The 26,951-nt window shown below is 45.1% G+C and overlaps 1 protein-coding gene across 2 annotated transcripts in view; it reads left to right on the top strand.

The window, feature by feature from the left end:
* The window catches only part of PRKCA (protein kinase C alpha), a 516,290-nt gene that overhangs the window by 343,815 nt on the left and 145,524 nt on the right, over window positions 1-26,951 (top strand). For both annotated transcript variants that reach the window (XM_050762434.1, XM_050762435.1), the window contains exons 4-5: window positions 2,262-2,373; window positions 6,288-6,416. In XM_050762434.1, the coding sequence (XP_050618391.1) occupies window positions 2,262-2,373; window positions 6,288-6,416 (241 nt within the window). The remainder of the gene's footprint in view (window positions 1-2,261; window positions 2,374-6,287; window positions 6,417-26,951) is intronic.

Below are 26,951 nucleotides of genomic sequence, written 5' to 3'. Positions count from 1 at the left end.
CCTTTACAGTTGCTTAGGCCACAAAGAGTGATTCAAGAGGAAGAACTTAACAGGAATGAGTCCTGATAGGTACATGTTGAGTATGAAATTGTTTTGTAGTTCCAATAGAACAGCTGAGTCTATGGCCATACCACCCTGTACAGGCCTGATCGAAAGCTAAGCAGGGTGGGGTCTGGTTAGTACTTGGATGGTAGACAAATGGATCATCTGAGTAGAAGCTCGGAGCTCTACTATTTATTTATTTTTTGAGATGGAGGCTCGCTCTGTCGCCCAGGCTGGAGTGCAGTGGCACAATCTCAGCTCACTGCAACCTCCACCTCCTGGGCTCAAGCGATTCTCCTACCCCAACCTCCCAAGTAGCTGGGATTACAGGCATGTGCCACCATGCCTGGGTAATTCTTGTATTTTTAGTAGAGACAAGGTATCACCATGTTGACCAGACTGGTCTCAGACTACTGATCTCAGGTGATCTGCCTGCCTCGGTCTCCCAAAGTGCTGAGATTACAGGTGTGAGCCACCATGCCCAGCCTACTTTTATATATTAATAAACAGAGGAGGCCGGGCACGGTGGCGCACACCTGTAATCCTAGCACTTTGGGAGGCCAAGGCAAGTGGATCACCTGAAGTCAGGAGTTTGAGACCAGCCCGAGTAACATGGTGAAACCCCGTCTCTACTAAAAATAAAAAAAAAATTTTTTAATAAAAAAATTAGCTAGGGGTGGTGGCAGGCACCTGTAATCCCAGCTACTCGGGAGGCTGAGGCAGGAGAATCGCTTGAACCTGGGAGGCAGAGGTTGCAGTGAGCCGAGATTGTGCCACAGCACTCCAGCCTGAGTGACAAAGCAAGACTCCGTCTCAAAAAAATAATAGTAATAAAATTGAATAAATAAAAAAATAAGCAGAGGCCCCAGAAGCAGAGGTGCTTGTCTGCACTACCTGCGTGGTACCTACCTACCCTGTGATACGGCACTCTTCTAAGCATTTTACAAAGACTGACTCGTTTTGTCCTTATTTATAGTAACCACAGAAGACAGATGCTGTTAATTTCTCAGCTTACAGATGAGGCAGAAAGGATAAGTAATTCACCCAAGGCCATGCCTCTGGGAAGTAGCAGAGCTGGAACCTGAACCCAGGCAGTGCCTCCAGAGTCTATGCTCTTTAACTGCGATGGTCTTCTGTATATAATTTTCCTCCCCTATCCATAATCTGTGAGTTGAGGAACAAAAGCTTAAAAATCTAAAGAAAAAAGATGTCTGGTTGCACCTTCGGTGCTCTATGTGGTGTGGTATGCAAGAGAAGGTAATGAAATTGCAGTGGGCTCTGGGGAAGCGTAATGTCAGTGCCTTTCCAATTTTCATCTGACCATGCTGAGTTTCCCTATAAAAAGCATAAAATACTTTGGAGATGGTGCAGAAGCAAGAAAATGTACCTGTCAGTTTGGATGTAGATCTGGTTTCACAGTGTATTGTATTTCTGGATACCCTGTCCAAGAGGAGATCTTCTGAATGATCCATTTAGGGTTTTTCCTGTTCAGCTTCAAAAACACACCAATGTTGTGTCTACTTGTGCCCCAGCCTGTGCTAGGCACTGGGGAGACCGAGATGCCAAGTTGTTTAAAACACTCTACTGGTCCCCAAGGGCTTTGGTGACCATAGCTCCAGAAGTAATAGCTTTGGTGGAAACCGTGGTATGTGCAAATTTCACCCCATAAAGAGAGGAAACATAGGTATTCATTATGTAAAACACGATGCAGGCCAGATGCAGTGGCTTACGCAGCACTTTGGGAGGCCAAGGCTGGTGGATCACCTGAGGTCAGGAGTTCAAGACCAGCCTGGCCAACATGGTGAAACCCCATCTCCACTAAAAGTACAAAAATACCCGCATCGTGGCGGGTGCCTGTAATCCCAGCTACTCTGGAGGCTGAGGCAGGAGAATCGCTTGAACCTGGGAGGCAGAGGTTGCGATAAGCTGAGATCGTGCCCCACTGCACTCTAGCCTGGGAGACGAGCAAGACTCCATCTCAAAAAAAAAAAAACAAACCAGTAACTATTTTAGATATTTATTAAATATAAATTTAATTTATATAATTAAATATAAATTAAATTATATTTAATTATATAAATTTAATTTACATTTAATTATATAAATTTAAATTATATTTAATTATATAAATTGGGGAGTGGTGGGGCCTGAGCTTGGCTTAATCTAAAAACGTGGTCCTTTCGTGACTAAAATGAGCACTGTGCTTCTTCTCCTCCCAGGACCCCAGGAGCAAGCACAAGTTCAAAATCCACACTTACGGAAGCCCCACCTTCTGCGATCACTGTGGGTCCCTGCTGTATGGACTTATCCACCAAGGGATGAAATGTGACAGTAAGTAAGTTTTCTTTTCCAGTTCATAGCGAGGCTCTGTAGCTCATGTTCAGGGTTTGCTGAGCAAGGAGGGCTCAGTAACTTTTCAACACCAACTCTTCAATAGAGAGAATTAGTTCAGATATATACCAGACTGACAAAGTGTAGAATCTTCCACTGTCAAAGTTCCAGTTTATTAAACTACTTGATTGCCTCATTATGAACCCCAAAAAAGCACTCGATTTATAAATGAGGTGGGGGGTGTTGTCACTTTTTTTTTTCTTCCTTTTTTTTTTTTTGTGTGGCAGAAGTCTTCAATCACTGTAAAATATAGCCTAGTCAAACCCCAAACAAGCCTCCCGCCGCCGGGTCCACATTTGGTTAGCTTCAAAATAAGCCAAGCAGCCATACTCATTATCTTCCTGTGTCTCTAATTAGTGGGTGGACTGTGGAAAAATCCAGTAGGCTCTTCTTAAAACTGAAACCAAAATGAACATAAAAACCAGAATAGCATCTTATTTAAGTTCACTCACCCTGCATGTTTATGGACGGATCAAATGTGTATCAGCCCGGCTCAGAACACTGAGGACCACTGACAAGCAAGACACCAGCCCTTTTCTGTTATTTTTTGTTATGTGTGTATCTCCATCAACTACCAGGAGGAAAGAAAAGCAACTATGAAGACTCTTTGCTTTGATCATTTTTTTTTTTTTTTTTTTTTTTTGAGATGGAGTCTCTCTGTCAACCAGGCTGGAGTGTAGTGGTGCGATCTCAGCTCACTGCAGGCTCTGTCCCCCGAGTTCACGCCATTCTCCTGCCTCAGCCTCCCGAGTAACTGGAACTACAGCCCCCACCACCACACCCAGCTAATTTTTTGTATTTTTAGTAGAGTTGGGGTTTCACCGTGTTAGCCAGGATGGTCTCGATTTACTGACCTTGTGATCTGCCCGCCTTGGCCTCCCAAAGTGCTGGGATAATAGGCGTGAGCCACCACGCCCAGCCTGCTTTGATCGATCTTAAAGTTTGAGATTCCTCAGGCTATGTTTGTTTAAATACAAGTTGATACTTTTAGGACATGAAAAGTTAATTGCCCAGCCTGTTTTTCTAATAGGTTGGGAAGCACTGTGGAAATTTCAGCCTATTGCCATTTGCTAATGACTATTGCCATTTGCTATGACGGTCAGAAGCTGATATTTGTATCTTACATGAGCAAACTGTAGAAAAAGGAACATAAACGAGCATTATAGAGTAGATGGAGTTTCTCAGACACAGAGATTCTTCACCTTACAGAGTTGTACAGCGTCACAACCAAATGCCATATTTGTTTGCTTCAAGAAACCCTAGGATTTCCACCTGTAATCCCAGCACTTTGGGAGGCCGAGGCGGGCGGATCACCTGAGGTCAGGAGTTCAAGACCAGCCTGACCAACATAGTGAAACCCTGTCTGTACTAAAAATATAAAATTAGTTGGGTGGTGGCGGGCACCTGTAATCCCAGCGACTCAGGAGGCTGAGGCAGGAGACTAGCTTGAACTCGGGAGATGGAGGTTACGGTGAGCCAAGATTGTGCCATTGCACTCCAGCCTGGGCAAACAAAAGTGAAACTTGGTCTCAAAAAACTAGAGAAAAAAAAAACCTAGGATTCCAAAGATATGGGTTTCAGGGGTTCTGCGAGGGCTTACAACTTAAGTGCATTTGTATATATATTTTAACTACTTCAAAACTGGGAACAAAATAAACATTCGAACATGTTACATACTCAACCTTCACTCCTTGGGCAGAACTTGGTTTCTGCTACAGCATCCTCTTCACTGAAGAGTCAGCTGGGATGGGGAAGCATACCATTAGACATTGTTCCTGTTTGTACATAGTTTTCTGTGTGAATCAGGAGTTTTGGATCCTGTACCACTTTAACAAAATGCAAAAATAAATGAGATGTGGAGGCTGGTCTGAGACATCAACTTGCATCCCTAACCACTGGTTTCAAAGTTCTGTTTGTATCGGAGGGCTTTACTGGTGATCCTTGAATGTCTTTATAATAAATATATGATATAAATTTGCGTTTGTTAGCTGAGTTGATGCTAATAAAATAACACTCATGTGGTTTACATAATTAGATTCTGCTTTAGATTTTGTTTGCAAAATGGTTTCCTTACTAAAAAAATTTTGAAAACCGCTGACCTGGACCAATGCTTTTTTGTTTGGTTTTGTTTTAAACTCTTTTTCTTAGGAATCTTAAGGCTTCTGTGGCTGCCGCCTGTGCTCCTTTGATGAGCCCCAGAACTGCAACCCCTACTAACCTTAAATTCTGCAGAGAAAAAGCCTCTTCCCGTGCCCTTCCACCTTGTGCAATTGTAATCCTAGATAGAGTTCCACTTGGGATGGGGCAGGGTGTCAGGGGGCAGTGAGCAACAACAACTCGAGTGGGCCAACCTCTCATTTTGTAGAGCTGGAAATGAAGTTAGAACAAATGAGCTTCCCAAGATATACAGCAGAGACTGGAACACGGCCCAGTGCACTTTCACCTCCCGTACCCTCCCCGTTGCCTGTGTGCTTTCCAGAGGCTCTGGCATTTACTGCCTTCACATTGCAAATTTTGCCGGGACACTTAAACACACGACATGGTTAACGCAAGCGACATTCATAACACAGCTTTTCAGGAGCCTTTATATTGGCTAAATTCGAGGTGTAGAATTTTGAATAGTTAGCCTTGGAAATGGAAGCCTAATAGCATCCACTTTTGTGAATTAGCTAATTGTTCTTTCCTCAGCATGTCCATCATTCTGCTGTCAGTCTTTAATCGGAGCAGTATACATTATTCATGATGCTTTTTCAATTTACTTTGTCATGTTAAAATTAAACACTCCAAATGAAACGGAGAGGAAGACCCCACCTTGATGATTACAGAATAACCTTATTAGCCTCCTGGCAAGGATTCGTGAGGATTCCAGGGGCCTTCCCTCCTTCTGGAAGCCTAAAGGTACAAGGACGATCGAGCTAGAACACCTATACACGGTCTTCTGTTTGTTTCCGGCACACAGGATTCTTTTCAGGGTTTCTTTGGTTCATTGCAATAATACTGATCTTTTTTTATCCTCCCCCTGTCTCACCCACATAATGTCAGCTGTAAGGAGTGGCTGATCATGCTAGGCGGGTATTTGTTTTACTTGGAATAATATTTAAATATTTGAAGACAGGTTTAAAATACCAAATACAAGTTCTTTGGGGAAAAAAACACAGGCAGTGTACTTAAACCTTGTTGAAAATACAAGGTTAGCTGAGGAAAGGAAAATTTAATGAATTTTCTATACTCAATCTGCAGATTTTCACTGTTTCTCAGTGGTAAGCCCAGAAAAGCATACAGAATTCATTAGAAAGAAGTCTTATGTTTAAGCTGGGAGCAGTGGTTCACATCCGTAGTCCCAGTACTTTAGGAGGCCTACATGGGAGGACCGCTTGAGCCCAGGAGTTCAAGGCTGCACTGAGCTAGGATTATGCTACTGCACTCCAGCCTGAGAGACAAAAGGAGACCCTGTCTGAAGAAAAAAAAAAAAAAAAATCCTATGTTTAAAATTTTCATATTACTTTGCCTCTGTGTACATAAAATATTAATTAAGCTGAGCTTTGTACATATTTACCTGTGTGAATTTTGTATACTGTTAAATATTTGAAACGATCACAGAAGGCCAAGCTGGGATATTTTGCTTCAGTGAAGATTGAGCAAATATGGTATGGGTATTTTAAGGATATTGTCACTCACATGAAGCCTGTGCTGTACAGGACATCTGCTAACAGTTCTTTATGTCACCAAAAACAGTATAGCAAAGTATCGAGTTGGGGGTAACTCATTTTCACTTCTGCTCGTGCACCAAAACACTGAGGAGCGGTGGTTGGAGTCCATATGCCCAGCTCACCCTCTGCTTTCTTGATTCACAGCCTGCGATATGAACGTTCACAAGCAATGCGTCATCAATGTCCCCAGCCTCTGCGGAATGGATCACACAGAGAAGAGGGGGCGGATTTACCTAAAGGCTGAGGTTGCTGATGAAAAGCTCCATGTCACAGGTAAGGCTTGCTCATCCCGGAGCAGCATCGTGGGCAGGCATTTGGATGAAGGTTGATATTAAGGCAGGGTGGGGGCTGAGCTGTATGCCCTGAGGCCTCTGGAGAGGCAGTTGCCCTGGTGGAACCATCACTTTCTGGGAGCCCTGCAGCCTCTGAACCCTCACGTTAATACACCTCCCAGGATACGGGTCTGTACACCCAAATTCCCAAATACTCAATGTCACACGAAGTCACAACCACTGTGTGGATTGGACTATTCTGACAGCATGGCCTGTATACTCTCCTCCCGGTGACAGGGGGTCAGGGGAGCCAATTAATCAAAATGCTGTTGGAGGGAGTGGAACTAGAACAAGAGGAGGCAAATGGATGGATGACCCAGGTGTTTTGTGGCATTGGGCTGTGATGGCGCAATAAATCCACCTCAGCAACAGCAACAGTCGTTGAGTGCTTTTGCTTCCCCTGTGTTAGGGATGGTGCTAGGAACTTCACATAGATGAATTATTTAGACCTGACACCTAGCTGGTTATTAACTTCATCTTCCAGAAGAGGACACTGAGACAGATCAGTCCTTTGCAGTGTGACAGTTAGTAAGTGAGGAGCTGGGATGGGAACGGAGGCATTTGACTCCAGATACTGTGCTTGTAATTACCACAGCTCCCACAAACAGCCTGGCTAGGTGACCGGAATTCCCTGTCCATGGGCCTGGTTACTCCCTCCTCGGGGCTGTTTCTGGGTGGGCTCTGCCATAGCGTAGCTTTTCCTTTGGTTTTCCCACCAAATCCACTTTCGGTTAATCGGCACACACAGTCAAGTTATCCTGGAGTCCTATTGGCCTAGGACCCATCCCGTGTCCTCAAGATGACTTGAGTTCTCTGTACCATGACCCACTCCATGTTGGTGTGTGGTTGAACTCTCAGGCATCAGCCTATTTCCTTGTACTTGGGGGTCCCGGAGGGACCAACTGTATACATTACTCTTGTTGACAAGGGCATTCATCTTGAATTGATCAGCAAAGGTATCTTCCATTTGTATCTAGGAATTTGAAGCTGTCATAAACATGGAAAGACTGATGCTAATCTATTATGTTTAGATAACAGAAAACATAGAAGAAAGGCTTAGGAGGATCTGTTTAAGAAAAAAAAGGAAAGATGGGGGCTTCCAAAGAAAAGCTTACTTTTGGAAACATCCTCAGGTTTTTCCTTTGAAAGATAAGCAAATGTTCGAACCAGGGCTGTCCTCTCAGGTAAGAACTCAAAGAAAACCACAGGATTCCAAGGTATCGCTAGGAGGGAGTAACAGTTTGCCTCCAGATAACCTTGAAACCAGCTATAGCTGATGGTCAGAATGGAATTGGGAATGAAATCCCTATCATAGATACAGAATCCCTTCTGACTTTTTGTAGATTTTAGAGAAATTCTTTTATTTTCTCAAGACCATCCCTATAATGCCTTTGGGGCTGTGGCTGTCACCTGCATTTCTTTTTAATGGGCTGATGCTTTCCTTGGAATCCACTCTGCCCTTATCTAACAGCCAGGGCCCCTCTGACTGGGAACTGCTGCTCTCTGCCCAGAGGAAGATGGTGTTCCTTGGGGGCCATGAGCTAGGCCATGAGACCCCTCTGCAACATCACAGCCTTGCTCTTGTTTCTCTTTTCTACTAAGGCTTCCACATTGTCAAAACCACGTATGGGGGAGCAGATTTTGCAGTCAAGGGGAAAATTACCATAACACCTAGTGTTCATAGGTGGTAAGGGATCAAGGGGCATAAAGTAGAATGCCTATGGGCTAAACATTTCTACGCTTTTCTTACCTTTTCCTTGATTTCCAAAGCGACTGCTGTTGGCAATAGAATAGACATCACAGGTGAATATTCAGAGTTTAATTATGGGTTTACATGTGGCTACCTTATGGCTCGCTGTAAGGCAGGAATGCCTGGACAGAGCATTTAAATGTTTAGCTGGCATTCTTTGTGTTTCTAGATAAAGGAAAACATGCACGCTGTGCATGCTGGACACACCCCGTGCCGTCTTCGGTAATAAAAGCAGCAACCATACGTACTGCCTGAACCTTCCAGTCTCTCCTATGAGCCTCCACAGCCTTGCAGATCTAAAACTGCACAGAGAGGCGCAGATGCCCTGGCTGGAGTGGCACAGGTACACAGGTGGAAGAGAAAGGTCAGACCTCTTCGTGCTAGAGCTTACATCAGGCTAATTCCTCTACTATTGCCAAGAGTTGAACTTGACTCACAGTTGTAGAATCAGCTTAAGGAACAATACCTTTCACTGGGTTGGACGTCGACTTTTTACATGTGAAAGCCAGCCAGTATTACTTATGGCAACTATCTGGGCCAAGTCCCTTGAGAATTAGTTTACAAATTTTCGTAGAGCTATAGCTCCACTCTAGGAATGTGAATTCAGCAAGTTTAATAATAATAATGTCTTATTCCATTCAGGCCACTATCACAAAATACCTTAGACTGGGTTATTTATAAATAATAGGAATTTATGTATCACAGTTCTGGAAGCTGGGAAGTTCAAGATCGAGGCCCCAACAGATTCAGTGTCTGGTGAAGGCTCCGTCTCTGCTTCATAGATGGCGCTTCTCACTGTGTCCTCACATGGAAAAGGAAGGCAGGCTGTGTCCTCACATGGTGCAAGGAGCAAACTTGCTCCCTGTTATCTCTTTTATAAGGCTCTGCGTTTGGATGAAATATCCCAAAGCAATTACTTCCCAAATGCCCTACCTCTTAATACTATCACACTGGGAATCCAGTCTTAAGATATGAATTCAGACCATAGCAAATAATAGCAGCAGCTCACAGCTACTCAGTGCTTCCCCCACAGGACCACTTTTTAAGTACTTTATGTACTAACTTTTATTCAAATCTGTGAAGAAGTTGACTTTATTATCCTTACTTTATAGATGAAGAAACAGAGACACAAGGAAATGAAGTGACTCACCCAGAGTCACACAGATGGTAAATTGGATGGCTAAATATTTAAATGGCAGATGCAGAGAGAAGATATTTTGATGACAGTATCCATAAGAATTGGAGTCTATTTTTGAAGTACAGTTGTGTGTGTGAAGGGAATCCAATCTTAAGTATGGAAAGTCAGGCTCAAGGAAATAACTAATTAGTAATTACATCTTTAACGTTTTAAATTTAAAGTAATTTAAAATTTTCAGAAAAGTTGCACACATAGTACAGGGTTCTCGTACACCCTTCACCCAGCAACCCCTGGTGTTAATGCCCTTGTATAACTATAGTAGCTGATAAAATTTTGAAAAATAGGTACTTACAGCTGGGTGCGGTGTCTCCCACCTGTAATCCCAGCACTTTAAGAGGCCGAGGCGGGTGGATCGCTTGAGGTCAGGAGCTTGAGACCAGCCTGGCCAACATGGTAAAACCCCGTCTCTACTAAAAATACCAAAAATTAGCCAAGTGTGGTGGCATGCGCGTGTAGTCCCAGCTACTCAGGAGGCTGAGGCAGGTTAATCGCTTGAACCTGGGAGGAGGAGGTTGCAATGAGCCCGAGATTGTGCCACTGCACTCCAGCCTGGGCGATAGAGCGAGAGTCCATCAAAAAGAAAAAGAGAGACAGAGAGAAGGGAAGGGGAGGGGAGAGGAGGGGAGAGAAGGAAGGAGTACCCATATTAGTTACTAGGAATCGTTTTAAACAGCCAAATAGAAGACATCAGACTCATCTTCTTTCAGTATAAAAGGGCCGCAAGTGGTACTAAGCAGAACCCCCTGGGGGCAGCACTTGCCAGTGATGGATGGCATCCCCACCCCCAGTACCTGCCTGCACCATTTCCCAACCAAATAGTTCAGGCATGAGTTTATCTTGAGAAATGTTTTCATACCAATAGCTACCATTTATTGAGTGCTTGCTCTATATTTATTGTTAATAGGACTGGACCTTTGTGCTCAGCATTTTATGTTCATTGCTTCATTGACTCCCCAAACAATCCCATGAAGTAAATACTATTATTATCCTCCTTTTTGAGATGAGCAAAGGAGCTGAGAAAGGAAGAAAATCACTCCAAGTTACAGGGTGGAAAGTGATGTAGTGGGGGCCGCAGCCCAGGCCTGGCTTCCACAGCCTTGCTTTCAGTACATAGGCTATGAATGTTCCAAGTCTCTCTTATTAATTAGAGTCTCCTTTGGAACAAACAATAAACCCATAAATATTTGCTGAACCCACAATCAGCACCCCACAAGGTTCTCTGAGGTCACGGAAAGTCCCAACATGGGACTTAAAACCAGGGGAGAAAAGAGTAACACAGGAAGAGGATAAAGAACAACCCACATCCATGTAAAATTAAGCGCCAAGAACGTGGTGATGAAATAGCACACCCTTGGGAGGTGCTGAGTGTGGGGAAGGGGACAGAGATGGAAGGAACCCGTGGAGAAGCGGCCGACTGAATACTGTAGGTATTTGAGAGGCAGAGAGGGAAGAGAGCTCCGACTGAGAGAGGTAGAGGGCTGTGGGAATTAGCCTGGTGACGGCTTTCATGAGAACACAAATATAAACCATAAGCCATCACACGCAGCGTTTATGGTCCAAATAATGAGTGATTTCTCGGAAAATGCATTTAAACCTAAACACTGAGCAGCTGTGTTAATTGCTAGGTTAGTTCCAGCTGTGTCTTACCTGTGTCAAATTGCAAATTTTACGCAGTAATCCCAAAGTAACATAGAAACTCTGAGCAGGAGCTCTGCTGTGGGATGGAAACCACCCTCTGCAGTCAGAGGTGAGTTTTCTTTCTAGCTTGGTGGGGTGTTTATGGGAAAGCCCTCTGCTTTAGCAGTGTATTTTTATTTTTTGCCTTCGGGCAGTGGTGCTGATGTTATCAGAATGGTGTCGCATGTTTTTTTTCTTCTTCTTATAGGAGATTGTAATTGGTTTTCTACACTCTGGTGTGTTTTGTAAATTCGGTTTATAGGCGTAGTAAAAAAAAAAAAATCCCTCATGGGAACCAATTTTCAATTTAATCTTGTAAGTAAATGGAAAAAATATCGGGTGCTTTACAGCTGTTTCAGGAGCATATCTCTCCCACAAATAGATTATTCTGAAGAAGAGTCTCATTTTCTCAACAACTAGAGGTTGTTAATTTGATGTGGAGATTGAAGTTTTAAACTGAACTCCGGTCGGGGAGGGGAAGATTTCCTCCAGCTCTTACCGCACAGGGACTCCTCCTGCCTACCTGGGGCCCTGCGCGATTCGATGTCTGTCACCCCTGCAGGTACGGAGACTCACCCTCATCTTATTGTGTATTCCCTCTGTGTGTTCTTCCACCTTATCATGGTGTATTTGCTACAGAATGAAGGAAATGAGCCTCAGCCTTGTATGATAATCATTCATTTTTTTGCTTCACCCATTGATCGTACATTATTGAGCGTGTGTCCTGCTCTCTTCCTGGCACCAGGGATGCTAAGATGATCAAGACCTAGACCGTGTCACAGACCATGTCAAAGACCACACAGACCGTGCTGTACCTGGTTTTTTGAAGTGCAGTGGGAGTTTGGGAGAAGGGGAGCCTCAATGGCTCTGGGGAGGCAGTAGGTGACAGCTTCACATCGGAAGTGGCAGTGGAGCTGGGAGGACAGGGAAGGGAAGGAGAGGGCATTCCAGGCAAAGATGCAGAGTGTGTTCAGGAAGCTCAGCACCATCCAGGATGTCAGGAATTTCAAGTGAGAGTTGGAGAGAGCTGGAAGGAAGTTTGTTTCTTTCCATTTTCAAAGTATGAGAGCTGCAATTATCAGTTTACCAGTTGCGCAATCCTTAGGAGCCGTGTGCACAGGCTCTGAGTTAAATATTTCTTCTTAAAATGGGAAGATTTTAAGTTGCAGGTAGCTACATTTTCAGCAAGAACAGAGCCTGAACCCTAGACATCACCCTGAGATTCACAGTGAGCAGAGATCTTCTCTGTCATTGCTGGGTAAGGAGACGCAGCAGGTAGCGCATGCTTTGCCTAAAAGCTTTGCACAGGTACCTTTTGCAGTGACAAGCAGGCTGTGGAATATAACAACTTGAGGGCTGCCAGCAAGGAGATGCACCAAGCTGCTTACTTAAAGGAAAAGGTGTTAGTTGGAAGTTGTTTCTGTTCAATAAATCTTAGTTATGGGATTTGGATCCAGATCAGGAACATAAACGGTGACACAGCAGATATATCTGCTCCTTTGTGTAGGGATGGAGAGGGTGCTGGCAAGAAGCTGCTTATCCTCAGGGGCACCCACAGCGCCCACTGTTGGTGATGCTGCATTTGACCACTTAGTTCCGTGTTCTTAGCGGATCCCTCCACTGCAAAGGTATTTTTGTTGTCGTCGTTGTTTGTAATTAATAAGGAATCTGGATGTTGTACTGGATGACCAGCAACCTCCCATCTGATGGTTTTAGCCTTAATTATTTTTTATTTTATTTTATTTTACTTTTTTTTTGAGACTCTGTCACCCGGGCTGAAGTGCAATGGTGCAAGCTTGGCTCATTGCAACCTCTGCCTCCCAGATTCAAGCGATTCTCCTCCCTCAGCCTCTCGAGTAGTTGAGATTATAGGCGTGTGCCACCATGCCTGGCTGATTTTTGTTTTTTTGGTAGAGACAAGGTTCCACCATGTTAGCCAGGCCGATCTTGAACTCCTGACTTGAGGTGATCCACCCGCCTTGACCTCCCAAAGTGTTGGGATTACAGGCGTGAGCCACCGTGCCTGGCTGATCATTCTTGATTAAAAGAAAGTAAGGAGACATGATTACCAAATGCAATCTTTAGCACATGGTGGGATCCTGGATCCAAGAAAAAAAACAGCTGTTAAAGAACATTTGGGGGACAGTGGGGACAGTTGAATCTGGACTGTATTTTAGAGAATGTTTTTGTACCAGTGTGAAATTTCTGGGTGGTAATGGTCATGTGATTATGGACGGGAATGCGGAAATATTTTAGGGGTCATTTTTCCTGATGTCTGCAACCTACTTCCAAATGGTTCAACAAAAGCAAAAAAACAGACAGAAGTCTGAAAATAGGACCAGGCAGGGGTTGGGGGCAAGAAGAAGAGGGTGTGTGCAGGCAAGAGCACCTGTGGCGGAATAATAGTGACTCTAGAAAGTGATATAGTACTTCAGTTCACTGTACTGTTCTTTCAACTTCACTCCCAAAAACTTGGGCAGTGATATCTGTGTCTGGAGCTTTGTTTCACCTGCTCCAGTACTTAAATGTACTCTCTAGAGGTCATTCTTGGCTAGAAGGAAGCCCCCACTGAAGCAGCCATCAGAGCCCTTCGGCAGTCCAGCTTCCTTGCCTCCACCGTCTTACTCTATGACCCTCCCACGCCTCTGTTCATGGCCACCAACAGCTTTCCTTTTGTGGATGGCACACCAAAGGAGACAATTATTCTGCCTCCACCCTGTGTTTCCTTGTGGCTCTGCACTGAGGCTGGGCCCTGAAGCCTGGTTCATAAAGAGCACTCACCTGGCCTCTGGCCCCCGTTAAAGAGGTGAGTCACTGACCATTTCCTTAGAGCCACCTGGGACTGGCTGCATGGGACTTGCCATGACACAGCGGGCCAGACTGCCACAGGCAGGTTCTGGGAATTGTACACTCACATGGATGGGCAGGGGCTGCCTGGGATTGGGAGCCACTAGTGGTCTATGTCCCCAAGAGCTTGTGTATGACCCCCATTTTCCAAATAGCTCAGGCAGAAAAGAAAACATGAATTAAACAGCTAAAGGAGTCATATATAGGTGTGTGTACATATGTGTAAGAAGTAGGCTGGGCATGGTGGCTCACGCCTATAGTCCCAGCTACTCAGGAAGCTAAGGCAGGAGGATCTCTTGAGCCCAGGAGTTTGAGACCAGTCTGGGTAACATGGCAAGACCTCGTCTATACAAAAAGAAAAAATAAATTAACCAGATGTGGTGGTATGCACCTGTAGTCCCAGCTACTCAGGAGACTGACGCAGAAGGATCGCTTGAGCCCAGGAGTTTGAGGTTACAGGGAGCTATGATTGCACCACTGCATGCCAGACTAGGTGACAGAGCAAAACCCCATGTCCAAAAAAAGTAGTAGTTGTGGGCACAATGTTGGCAAAACTGTTACTTATGATATAAATAAACATCAAGGAGTTGGAGAATGGCTGAGTGGGCCGTTTGCATTCTCCATCTCCTCTCTGCTTGGATACCCCACTCTCCCTGATCTGGGGGTTCCCTGCCCACTTTGAAGACACCAGCTTCTATTTCCTGCAAGCTTCCATCTCTTAAAAATAAGTAAGTAAGTAAGTAAATAAATAAATAAATAAATAAAAATAAAAAACCAACAAGCTTTATGATGCTCACACATAAGAGAAACTGCTTCCTTTAGTTTGGGCTTAAATACTGGTAGAGAAAAGTCCATAATAAGAGGGGTGACTGCTCTTCATGACAAAGCACACTTTGTCTCCATGGCTTTGTAGAAGTTTCATGAATCCAGTGACATTAGCTGATTCTGAAAGTGATAAGCGTTGTAGCATTCCTTTTCCCTGGGGAGAGGCACAGCAAGCATGGGTGTCCTCTCTTTTGTAGGTGGAGAAGTAAGAACGAGTGGGGGGTTCAGTGTTCTTGCAGAGAGGATTGGTGGGTCCGTTTAGCTCGGGAAATGGTCACAGCATCTGGCTGGGGGGACCCTTATTATCCGATGATCTCTCCGTGCCTGGCCTCTTGCAAATGGAGATGCTAACGAGACTCAGCCAGTCACAGCAGTAGCAGCTGCCTAGAAAGGGGACGTGAAGGGCAAACCAGAGAAGCTCCTGGTGTTTCCTGAATGCAGAGATCCTGTGAGAAGAGAAACCGACACTGATTGAACAGTTTTCGTGTACCGGGCCCTGATTGGATGCTTTCCTACATATTCCATCACAACCACCTTTCAGAAAAAATGCCATCATCAGCATCAGCAGCATCATCATTTTGTAACTGAAGAAACTGAGGCTTGGAGAGCTCCTGCAGCCTGCCCAGCTGCCTCTATCACCCACACATGCCCTTCCCGCTATTGTAAGCTGCTGACCCTTGGCTCTGGCTGAGGGAAGATCCTGTGATTACTCACAGCCGTTTCCCTTGGGTACAGACACAGCCCACACTGTTGCTTCAAGTGCTTGCAATTTCACATTTCTATCCTGCAATTAATAGTGGAGGCTACTCTGGGATGGCTCCGCAGCTCCTCTGATTACTGTTCTGTTGGCACCACTGGGGGTGAGGGTCTGTCCTCACTTCCCCAGACCCTCCGTTTTCCAGGGTTTCCATAATGGCTGGAAATAAAAATGGCGGCAGGGAATCCAGCTGAAGTCTCCTGTGCTGGAAAATGAGGAATTAAAATGGGCGGAAGGATGGAAACACGCCGCTTCAGGACGTTTTGACAGTGTGTGACTTGCATGGGCATGCGACTGGACCAGCCCTTTCTTGGCATCCTCCTGGCTTTTTCTTAGTGGTCCCAGTTCTTCCCCATTGGAGACTCATCCGGCTCTCACATTCTCACAGTCTTCAGAGAAATCAAATCTAGCAGTCACCTGCCTTGAGTTCACTGGTGCTTAACATCCAGGCACATCCTTGGCACAAGAAAACGGGAAAGTGCCTCTTAGCTAAAACATACAGCAGTGCACTTGCACCAGAAGAAAGCCTGCACATTATCCCATTCAAATGCATATGCTTTGGGGTCATAACGGCATGTTTTCAGTGGATTTATCTACTCTCTCTTCTTCCTTGATTGGACATTCCTGAATATCAGTGTCTTATGTCCACATGCCCCCTTCTGCAGCCAGTACCTTGCCCATCTCCCCATATTTACCCTTTATGTCCCCTACTCGTTTGCACCCAGATTTCCAAGCCATGCGCAGCTTCCCCAGTGTGGCAGGCAATAGCCCACCAGTGTTTCCTCCCTCCTTACCTTTGCTTGTGCCATTTTCCCTGCTCCCCAAAGAATGTATTTTTAACATTCAGCTCCAGTTACCTTTAGGAAGCCTCTCCTCACGTTTTATGCCCTGCCTGAAACCAACCACTTTCTCTCCATGCCTTTTGTAGCATGTGTTATGAGATTTCACCTATGTGTTTATTTGCCTGTTGATCTCCTTCCACTATATCATAAGTCCTTTGAGGTCAGAGATGGTGTCTTATCTCCTGTACCCCGCCCAGTGCCTCAAATTTGTACAAAATGTGTGTCTGTTGAGCCAATGATGGTGATGATGGAAGTACACAACAAGCACAGCATAGAAGTTGACTCAGGCTTTTACTGCACTCCTCACCCCAAATCCAAGTGACTCTTCCCATTTTACCCCTACATCTGGATCAAGTTAAAATGATCCTGTTTTAACCCAATTCATAAAGCCACATGACTTCTGGGATCCTTTAGAGAAACATCTATCAGCTAAGAAAAAGGTTGCATCTTCTCAAAGAGACACATCATTGTTTACATCCCAACTGTTGTACCTTGTCCTCACTGATCTGTGGCTCAGCTTAATGTCAGATATGTACAGACTTGCAGCATGCCATCCCACAGATTGTTATTCATGCTTGGTTCTCTGTGCGGCGATTCCAACAGAGCTTTTCACTCTGGGTGCTTAGTCACTAGATGTGCGTGGGAGGCAGCAAATTGGAGCAAAGGGCAAAGAGTTGCCAGTGTCATTTCCTTCATGAGGCATTTGTGTTTGTTGTAAAGCACCCTGGTGTCCATGCTCGTGGTGACATAGTTTCTCTTTCTCCTGCTTAAGATACCCCAAGCCCTCAGGTTCTTTATAGGGTCATCAGTCATCCATCTTCTTTGACTTCAGTGACTCCTGCCAGGAGGAAGCGTTCTTAAAGATAGGCTTTGAACGCCTGCATCCCTGGAAGAGGAGAAGCAAATTATTTCTGGGGCCTCTTTGAAGATTACCCCATTAGAATACAGAGATATTGACATTGACTGAGCAGGTCATTCTTGTGCAGGATTTTAATTGCTTCTAATTATAGGATTATCATTTAAGCACAAGATTAATTGCTATGAAATTATTGCAAGGAACTTTATCTTCTTCTAGTAAGTAAATGTGTTAGCCAAGTGAGAAATCTCTTAGAAGCTTGCAAATGATGTCTTTTCAATCACTTTCCTTTGAAACTTTCTTCTAATGCTTGGGGAATGGGAGAGAGATCTTGGGGGTCAGGATGAAAGACGAAATAAATAACAGATAAATGCTCCTTTTGGTTCCCGGTTCTCCACCAAAAGGGTGGAAAACTTGAAGGGTTTGGGAATGGTTAGGTTCACCAGTGGAAATGTCCTAAAATAAATGCAGAAATTCTTTTCCTCTCTTGATCCATGTCATCTTCAACGGTGGGTAGGAATGGCTCAGTAGGAAACTAGAATTGGCAGGTGCTGTCCTATGGTCCTTTTCAACACCAAGCTGCTCGGATATCTTAGGGAAAAAAAAATGTTTTCAGATGTGTTGTAAAGGAATCTCCAATTAATGTGAATACACCTGCTCTGATTATTGGCATCAAAATGGTGCAGAGAAACATCAGACTGTGTGCGTCTTAGCTTGTAGGCATTTCCAATTGGAAAGATTCAGATTTCCTGAGAAAATATGAGATAAGTTAGCTCCTGAGCTGGTTCTAAAATATTCCCATTTGAATAGCGGGCCATGGCCACCCACTGAAAGCTCTGCACAGAGCATCCCCACGGGGGACTTTTTATACTGAGAAGAATGGTAGCCGCCTTTACATGCATTTTCCTTTTTAATTAATGCAAGGTTTGTGGTTAATTAAAGACAGTCAGGGTCCCTTTTCAAACCAAAGCAGGCATTTTTTCCTAGAATAATGAAGAGAGAATAGAAGCAAGGCAAACTTCCTGTAAAAGTTTTCACAGTGAGGAGGGGTGAATTTGGGGAAGGTGGCCTGAAGGAAGTGTCGTTTCATCAACTTCGACTCATTGGAGGTAGGGAATGTAATCAGAAGAGACACCTTCCTCACTGAACACCCAGTGGGGAGGTGGCTCTTTTTCTGGGAAATGCCACACTGACCTCCCTTTCCCTTTGTGAAGTCACTCCGCTGGGAGTGGGGGTGCAGCGCAGGAGAGCCATATTTCTCTGGGATATATTGCTGCTGTCATCTTACAGCCTGCACAGGTGACTTTTCATGGAAGAACTCTCACAGGTGAACATCTGCCCAAAAGAGAAAGTGTATGTGCAGTGAATGTTAGAAATAGCACCGTCGCCCTCCTTACTCTTTACTAATACCCAACCTCTCTGAAAGACCCGGAAGTCTGTTTCAATCCCTCCCACCCCAATATGGCAGGGACTCTGTTATCCTCAGAACTTCTGACTTCTGAAGGATGCCAGTATATATTTGAAAGACAAAAAAAATCCCAGCATACTTTACATGACCAACACTCCATAAAGAAAGAATACAGCAGTCTTGTGTTTATAAAATAATAAAAGTGACTTGCATTTAGAGGATATGTGGTGTATTAGTCCATTCTGACGCTGCTATGAAGAAATACCCGACTGGTATTTATAGAGGAAAGAGGTTTAATTGTCTCACAGTTCTACAGGACTGGGGAGGCCTCAGGAAACTTACAATCATGGCAGAAGAAGCAGCAAACACATCCTTCTTCACATAGCGGCAGGAAGGAGAAGAAGAATGAGAGCCCAGTGAAGGGGAAAGCCCCTTATAAAACCATCAGATCTCAGCCAGGCACAGTGGCTCACACCTGTAATCCCAGCACTTTGGGAGGTCAAGGCGGGCAGATCACCTGAGGTCAGGAGTTCAAGGCCAGCCTGGCCAACATGGTGAAATCCCATCTCTACTAAAAATACAAAAAGTTAGCTGGGTGTGGTGGCAGGCACCTATAATCCCAGCTACTTGGGAGGCTGAGGCAGGAGAATTGTTTGAACCTGGGAGACAGAGGTTGCAGTAAACTGAGATGGCACCATTGCACTCCAGCCTGGGCAACAAGAGCAAAACTCTGTCTCAAAAAAGAAAAAAAAAAAATCAGATCTCATTATCTTCACCTTATCCTTCCTACGACCTCTGGGGATTATGAGAACTACAATTCAAGATGAGATTTGGGTGGGGAAACAGCCAAACCATATCATATGGGATTGGCTTTAAAGTCAGGTAGTCTGGATTTGACTCCCAACTATAGTACTAATTAATATTGAATAAGTATTAGGGGTTGTTACTCTATAATGGAGTTTTGTTCCAGTCACATTAAGTCATGTGGTTCAATGGACTGAAGCATGTCACTTTATTGACAGATTAACTCTTTCAGTCCTGACTCATTCATGGTATAGCTATAACCACAGTGGGACTCCAGCGGCCCCAACCAAGAAAATCTAACCCCAGACCTCATTTGTTTTCCTTCACCATGTCCACTAAGAAAGACACAGAAACACACTGTGAAATTACTTTCAAAATTGGAAGGCCTCTGTGTGAGTAGAACAGTTGCATAGTAAGCTGAGGATATTTAAAGATTTTAACTGGCTGTGAACCTTGACCTCATGGCTTAACCTCTCTTTGTTTCCCTCTCCTCATCTGCAAATTCAAATTAAGGCACTTGAACTATGTGAACCCTGACGGTCCCTTCAGCTCTGGCATTTTGTTGCTCTGAGAGCCGTTTCAGAGAGAGCTAATCGGTGGTGCCAGTAAGTGTGCCCCTTCCTGAGGAACTAACGATAGATTGGAGACTCCAGAGACGCTGCAACTGGGTGAGGCCTGAGAGGCTGCTCATCCAGTAATTTTCAAACAAGTTGGAACATCACATCTTGTTTGAGATGATATTCAAATGGTATTTCACCAGAGTTACACTGATTGAAGGGGAGAAAATAGAGTACTCACCTTCTTCCTCCTCCTCCACCACCCATGAGGAGACTCTGTGGAACAGAGTTTGAAAGTCACGGATATAGGCTGGGTGTAGGGCCTCACACCTGTTGTCCCACTACTTTGCGAGGCGGAAGCAGAAGATCCCTTGAGGCCAGAAGTTCAAGACCATCCTGGGCAACAGAAAAAGACCTTGTCTCTATAAAGAGTAAAAATAACTAAATATAATTTAAAAATTAAAATAAAAATTAGCTGGGCATTGGTGGCACACAGGCACTTGTGGTCCCAACTACTCAGGGGGCTGATGTGGGAGGATCACCTGAGCCCAGGAGTTTGAGGCTGCAGTGAGCCAAGATTGTACCACTGCACTCCAGCCTAGGTAGCAGAGTGAGACTCCGTCACAAAAAAAAAGAAGTCACTGATGTGATTGTTATCAGACTGTGCTGGCGTCCGCGCACCCAGTGCAGCAAAGCCAAATGCTGATGTTGGGTTAACAGCAGGAGAAACTGAGGCATTTATTGCCAAGCAAGGAGAATTGAGCAGCTCGTGCTGATGAGTTGGACTGGCAGATAGCTCACAGTTATCTATTATTTAAAGGTAGGAAGGCGGAGGTTACAGTGGAAGTCATCAATCAGTACATAAGGGCTACACGTTGGTTTGACCCAAACAGGTGGGACATCCCAAAGCTGGGGAGGCAGTGTGCCACAGTCATGGGTGGATTCAAAGATCTTTTGATTTGTGATTACTTAAGGAGGTAAAGCTTTGTCTAAGAATTTGGGATCAGCAAAAACAAAAAAACAAAACAAAACAAAAAACAACCAATATTAGCTCTGGCTTTTGGGTAAAAAAGCATTGAAGGGAGATGGAAGAATGTAGAACAAAGAACAGCAGTCAGAGTGCTGTCTTCTGCTTCCCCCATCCACGGACCGTGTGCCAGCAGATCCGTTTGGTGGGGGTCCAGTTTTCCGAAAAACAACTCAAGGGCATGTGTTTAGATGTTATCTTTAATTTCTACAGAAAACAAAACATCTCTTCCTTGCTGTTGTTTTAAGTTACTGTTACCTTCTTCCTTATCAAGTTGCTCATTTACTTCTCAAGGCTACCTAGGTACCTGGAATTTTCCTTGAAGGAACTCAAGATTTTCCTTTATTTCCACATTAGGGGGTGCTCCTGCCCAGGGACCCTCTGTCTCGTGGTCCATCCCCTTCATTTTCATGCATAAAAACCAAGGCTCAGGGAATGTGGCTACTGTGTAGGGTCTTTGGGGTTATAAAGGATAAAACTGGCTGGGTACGTTGGCTCCTGCCTGTAATCCCAGCATTTTGGGAGGCTGAGGCAGGCAGATCATGAGGTCAGGAGATCAAGACCATCCTGGCTAACATGGTGAAACCCTGTCTCTACTGAAAAAAAAAAAAAAAAAAAAAAAAAATACAAAAAATTAGCCAGGCATGGTAGCGGGTGCCTGTAGTCTCAGCTACGTGGGAGGCTGAGGCAGGAGAATGGCGTGAACCCGGGAGGCGGAGCTTGCAGTGAGCCAAGATTGCGCCACTGCACTCCAGCCTGGGCGACAGAGCAAGACTCTGTCTCAAAAAAATAAATAAATAAAGGATAAAACCAACCCACTCAGGTAGAAAGGGGTATTAGCAAAAGAAATCTAGAGTATCATGAAACGCAAGGGTGGGAGTGCTTTGGGGCCATAAGAACGCTGAGAACCTGAGATTCTCTTTCTGTATCTCACCTCTTCTTTCTATATACTGCCTTCATTTGTTTCTTTTCCACAACACGTTGGACTGTCTTTGCATTGCAGAAAACATGGCCCTAGACAATTCTACAGCTTCGCCTCTTACAGCTGCATGTCTTCTACTGTGTCAGTCACAAATCCAGAAATTCTGGGAAAGGGATTCATCGGCTCAGTCTGGGTCACGTGCCACCCTGGACCAATGGACTGTGACTGGAGGGCAGATATGGGGTGGGGTGGGAGGTGGGAGACATTTTCAGGAACAAGGAGTAGTGACAAGCAGACAAAACTGTAGGTAACGCAACACTGCCATGAAACGTGAGCCAGGGTTGTGCAGGAAGTGTGTTCGGGAGGAGGGATGCAGCCAGGCTCCTGCCTTCTACTTCGATGCTCCTTTCCTTCAGCCATGTTGCACATCCATGAAACTACTCAAGAGGGACAGTGGCTGAGCTTATGTACAGAAGTTGGATATGACTCATAAGTTCCTTTTGAACACATCAACAAGCTCCTGGCCTGGCCAGTCTCCAAAAACAGCCAAGGGTAAAGAAAAAAATTTGATTGAGTGACATTTGTCCAATTCAGCCACCCAGTGCATTGATCACCCTTCTAATTTAGAAGCTGTAAAACAGCACAGCAGGTTCCAAGCATAAATGGTGTTGATGTGGAAGAGATTGAGTGATGGTGGTACCCGCAGGAAGCAGAGTCCTTTGAATGGGCTCACGGGGAGATTGTGAAACAAGTGGCTCAGGAAGGTGGAGCTGTTTGATGAGGGCCTAGGAACTGGACAAGGCCCTCCAGAATGCATTTTGAGCCGTTGGCCTTAAACCACCTTCCCCTACGGCAGCTTTTTCTGCAGGCTGCCTTGCTGCCTTGGCAGAGCCTCACCCCTCACTCCTGGAGCTTTTCTTTCATGAGGAATTCCTGCTGCGAGAATAAACTAAGGTAGTTGGCAGCATGCTAACAATACCTCTGGATTCTCAGCTTCTGTCCCGACAAGAGCCAGGCCACCTGGCTTTCATTCAGTAAGGGAAAAGCAAGGTACCTTTTATCCCTGAATCATCGCCACAAGGCCCTCCCAGGTCAGGAAAATGATGTGTCTCCTGCTTGGTTTGCAAACCATGTGGATGATCCCCAGAATATCAGGTCCTCTCTCTCTCTTCCACCCAAACGAAAGCACTTAGATGTCACATGCCCACCTTGTAAGGCCTCGTGGGGTTTGGGATCCTCATCCTGTGCACCGGCCTTGACTCCTGGGTTCTACGACATTGACTGTCTTCCTGTTTCCTTTCCCTTTCTACTGACAGTTTTGCCAATTCAGTGATGGCTCAGGGCCATGGCTTAGCGGCACACAAGCAACTTGAGGCATCAGTGGTTTGGGGGTCATCTTAGTTATTTCATGGAATGAAAAGTTTTACATCCAAGATAGTCGGCCCCCAGTCATTTCTTTTCCGTATCAATTTAGTCTCTCCTTAGTTTTGGTGCACGTGGTTGCCTTGTGGTAGTCTAAGATGTTGACAGACTGGCCCAGAAAGAGATCCCAAAGCTAATGAGAATGTGTCCAGGTTCTTGTTTGGTTTTGTTTTGGTTTGATTTTGATTATGGTCGAGATAAGAGGCTTTTCCAGGTGAAAATCTCTTAGGCCTGACATGATACCTGTAATTAATGCATATCTTCAGCTTCATACTCTCAGATTAAAGACAGCAATGGTATAACAGCAGGGTTGCAAAGAATAAAGTTTACTCCTGTTTTGTCTCTCTCTCCAAAGACCATAGTGTTCCAGAGACAGATACTGATCGCCTCTCGTGCTCATGAACTCCTAGTAGCTCCCGATAAGTACATCCCTCAGAGAATCAGCTCTGAGCCCATTTGTGGGAACAAGCATATGGGAAAGTTGTCGATTCTGCAGGTGTTGGGAACAGTTCTGGAATGGGATGGCGGATCCCTCTTCTGCTGGCGGATGGAGGAAGGATACCCTTGCCAATGGACAGTTGCCTCCTAACCAGGAATTGCGCCTCATGCTCAGCCAGGGCATTCCGGGCAAGGAAGCCCAGCAAAGCCCACTGGAAGACAGGGCTCCCTCGGGCACAAGTAAGAACAGCTTCCTGCTCCTCTACAGCCTCAAAAGTTCATGCACCTCGTCCCTCGGACAAAAGTGGTAGAAAGAAGGTTGGTGTCACTGGACTTCATCTCCTAGAGTTCAGCTACTTTGGCCGAGGGGTTGGGAGGAACCAATAAATATTTTTGTCTTTGTCTGCCACACTGATGCAAATGCTTATAATTTTATTAGCAGCTGCCTGGGAGCCAGGCCTGACTTAATTTAATTTAATCTCCTGGGTTATTTCAGTTCGGCTTAGTCTATTTTAAGCACAGATGAAGAGGAAATAATCAGACTGAGGGGGCAGATGAGTGAGGGGCCGGAGGGGCCATCCACTGCCCTTGCTAGTTCCTCAGGCTTAACTTGTCTTGATCTAAAGGGAATGACTTCATGGAGGCGGGTTGGCCAGACGAAGTTCTAGGTCTCACTGTGTTTTGTCTCTGGTATCATCACCTTGTTCTCTAAGAAAAGAAGCATGATATCAGCTTTGTGGGGGAGGGAGGATAGGGGATATTAATTATGCCGCTAGAAACACAAATGGGGCAATTCTCTTGTGCTAGGCAGGACTGAATAGTGACACCTTCCCCCGCCCTTCCCTTTCTTATTTTAGCAAACTACACTGATCACTGTGTTGTGGTAGCTCTTTCTCTTTGGAGTGTTTTTTGTTGTTGTTTGGTTTGTTTTATGGGTGTTTTTTTTTTTTTTTTTTTTTTTTTTTTGAGACAGGGTCTCACTCTGTCACCCAGCCTGGAGTTCAGTGGCGTGATCTTGGCTAACTGCAACCTCTGCCTCCCAGGTTCAAGTGATTCTCGTGGCTCAGCCTCCTGAGTAGCTGGAACTACAGGCACATGCCACCACGCCCTGCTAATTTTTGTATTTTTAGTAGATACAGGATTTCACCATGTTGGCTAGACTGGTCTCAAACTCCTGGCCTCAGGTGATCCATCTGCCTCGTGCTCCCAGAGTGCTGGGATTATAGGTGTGAGCCACCACGCCCGACCGTCTTTGTAGTGTTTTGATGCCCTGGGATTGGTGGTTTGGGAGGAAGGATGCCAGAGCCTCCCCTTTGAGTGGTGTCTTCAGAGGCTCGCTTGGTGAAGCCCAAGGCCCAAAGACCACCACATCCTATGGCCTGGAGCTGCCATGCCTGCCCTGAGCCCAGGAACTGCATCCCAAGGCCACCCCATCATTTCCTGCTCCCAGGACCTGTGAGGCTGTGCATTTGGTTTGGTACCAGGAATGATCAAGAACAGGAGAGATTCATGGTCCCAGTCAGAAAGAGAACCCAAAGGTAATGAGAATGTCCAGAGAGGGTTTTGTTTTTTGTTTTTTTTTAACTGTGATTGAGATGATAAGAGGTTTTGCCAGGTGAAAATTTCTTAGCCTTGACATCGTCAAAGAAGAGAGATTCATCATCTCATCATGAAGAGAGATTCATCCCAGTTTCTCACATCTTTTTTTTTTTTTTTTTTTTTTTTTTTTTTTTTTTTTTTGAGGCAGCATCTCGCTCTGCCACTGAAGCTGGAGGGCAGTGTTGCGATCATAGCTCACTGCAGCCATGATGAGCTCCTGGGCTCAAGTGATTCTTCTGCCTCAGCCTCTGTAGCTGGGACTACCACACCTGGCTAATTTTTAAAATTTTTGTACAGATAGGGTCTGACCACATTACCAGGCTGGTCTCAAACTCCTGGCCTCAAGCAATCTTCCCACCTCAGTCTACCAAAGTGATGGGATTACAGGTGTGAGCCACTGTGCCCGGCTCATTGCAGTTTTCTATGCCAACCCTGAAAGCAGAAAATTGTATCCCCGCTGAAGTGTTGGTTCCGTGAGCCCGAAATTTTTATGGATCTTATTCATTGCAGAATCCCCAAACTTATGGCGCCTGGGACCCAGCATGTGCTCCGCGCGGTCTGTGTAGCGCTGGAGGGTCTTTTCCGGATCATACTGATAATTACAAAAGTTAACGGTTATTAAGGACTCATTTTGTGCCAAGCACTATGCCAGGGGTTTTACTTGTATAATCTTATTTAATACTTAAACAGTTCCTATTGCATGAAACTCTTATCTCCATTTAAATGGAGGCATAGAGGATTTCAGGAACTTGCCAGGCGACAAAGTGGAGCTAGAACTTGAATCTAGGCAGAACATTTTTATCTGTGTCCTGAGAGTTTCCGTGAGAACATGACCAAAAGGTTTTTTGGTCCACGCTGAGTCACCTGCATGACTGTTCATTCAGAACCATCCTCCCAACACCCTGCGCAGTGGAGATTCCCCGAGAGGGAGCATCGCTGGGCTTGGGGCTGAGTGTAGGAGTGGCAAGAGGGGGTCTCGGGTCCAGGCACCTTCCATGGCTCATTAAAGTCACCTGAGTAGACCTGCTAAGCACTCACTCCTCCATGCCAGGTTTCTCAAAGTGTGCTGCTGGTCTACCCGGGGTGGGGTAGAGTACTTCCCCACCCCAGGCTTCCTGAATGAGATTCTCTAAGAACAAGAACGGAGCCTGCAAGGTAACTTCTATTGTTAGTGAGTTCTCCAAGGTGGTTCTTATGCACCTAACATTTGAGACCTGAAGGTATTTTTGCTCCTAGCCTTGCAATATGTTAGATTTACTTAAAAACATACAAGTGTCTATATGTTTGGGATGGTGTTGGAGGGAATTTATTAAAACTAGAGTTCTTCTTTATCGGAACAGCACACACATTAGGAAAAGCAATAGCATCTGAAGACAGAGGGGTGGCGTGTAGCTCATTTTGGCCTTTCCTGTTGAAGGCCCCCAGGTTCACTCTTAGGATGACCAGGCCCCTACAGACCAATTCCATTGTAGTCCTGACTGAGCAGTCCATCAGGATGCCAGTTTATGAATTTACAGAGAGAAATAAAATTGACCCTGTGACTTGAT

Source organism: Macaca thibetana, chromosome 16 (genome assembly GCF_024542745.1).
Source record: "Macaca thibetana thibetana isolate TM-01 chromosome 16, ASM2454274v1, whole genome shotgun sequence".
NCBI classification, from domain to species: Eukaryota; Metazoa; Chordata; class Mammalia; order Primates; family Cercopithecidae; genus Macaca; species Macaca thibetana.
The sequence above is the reverse complement of the archived record's forward strand: the minus strand, read 5'-3'. Positions and strand labels throughout refer to the sequence as shown.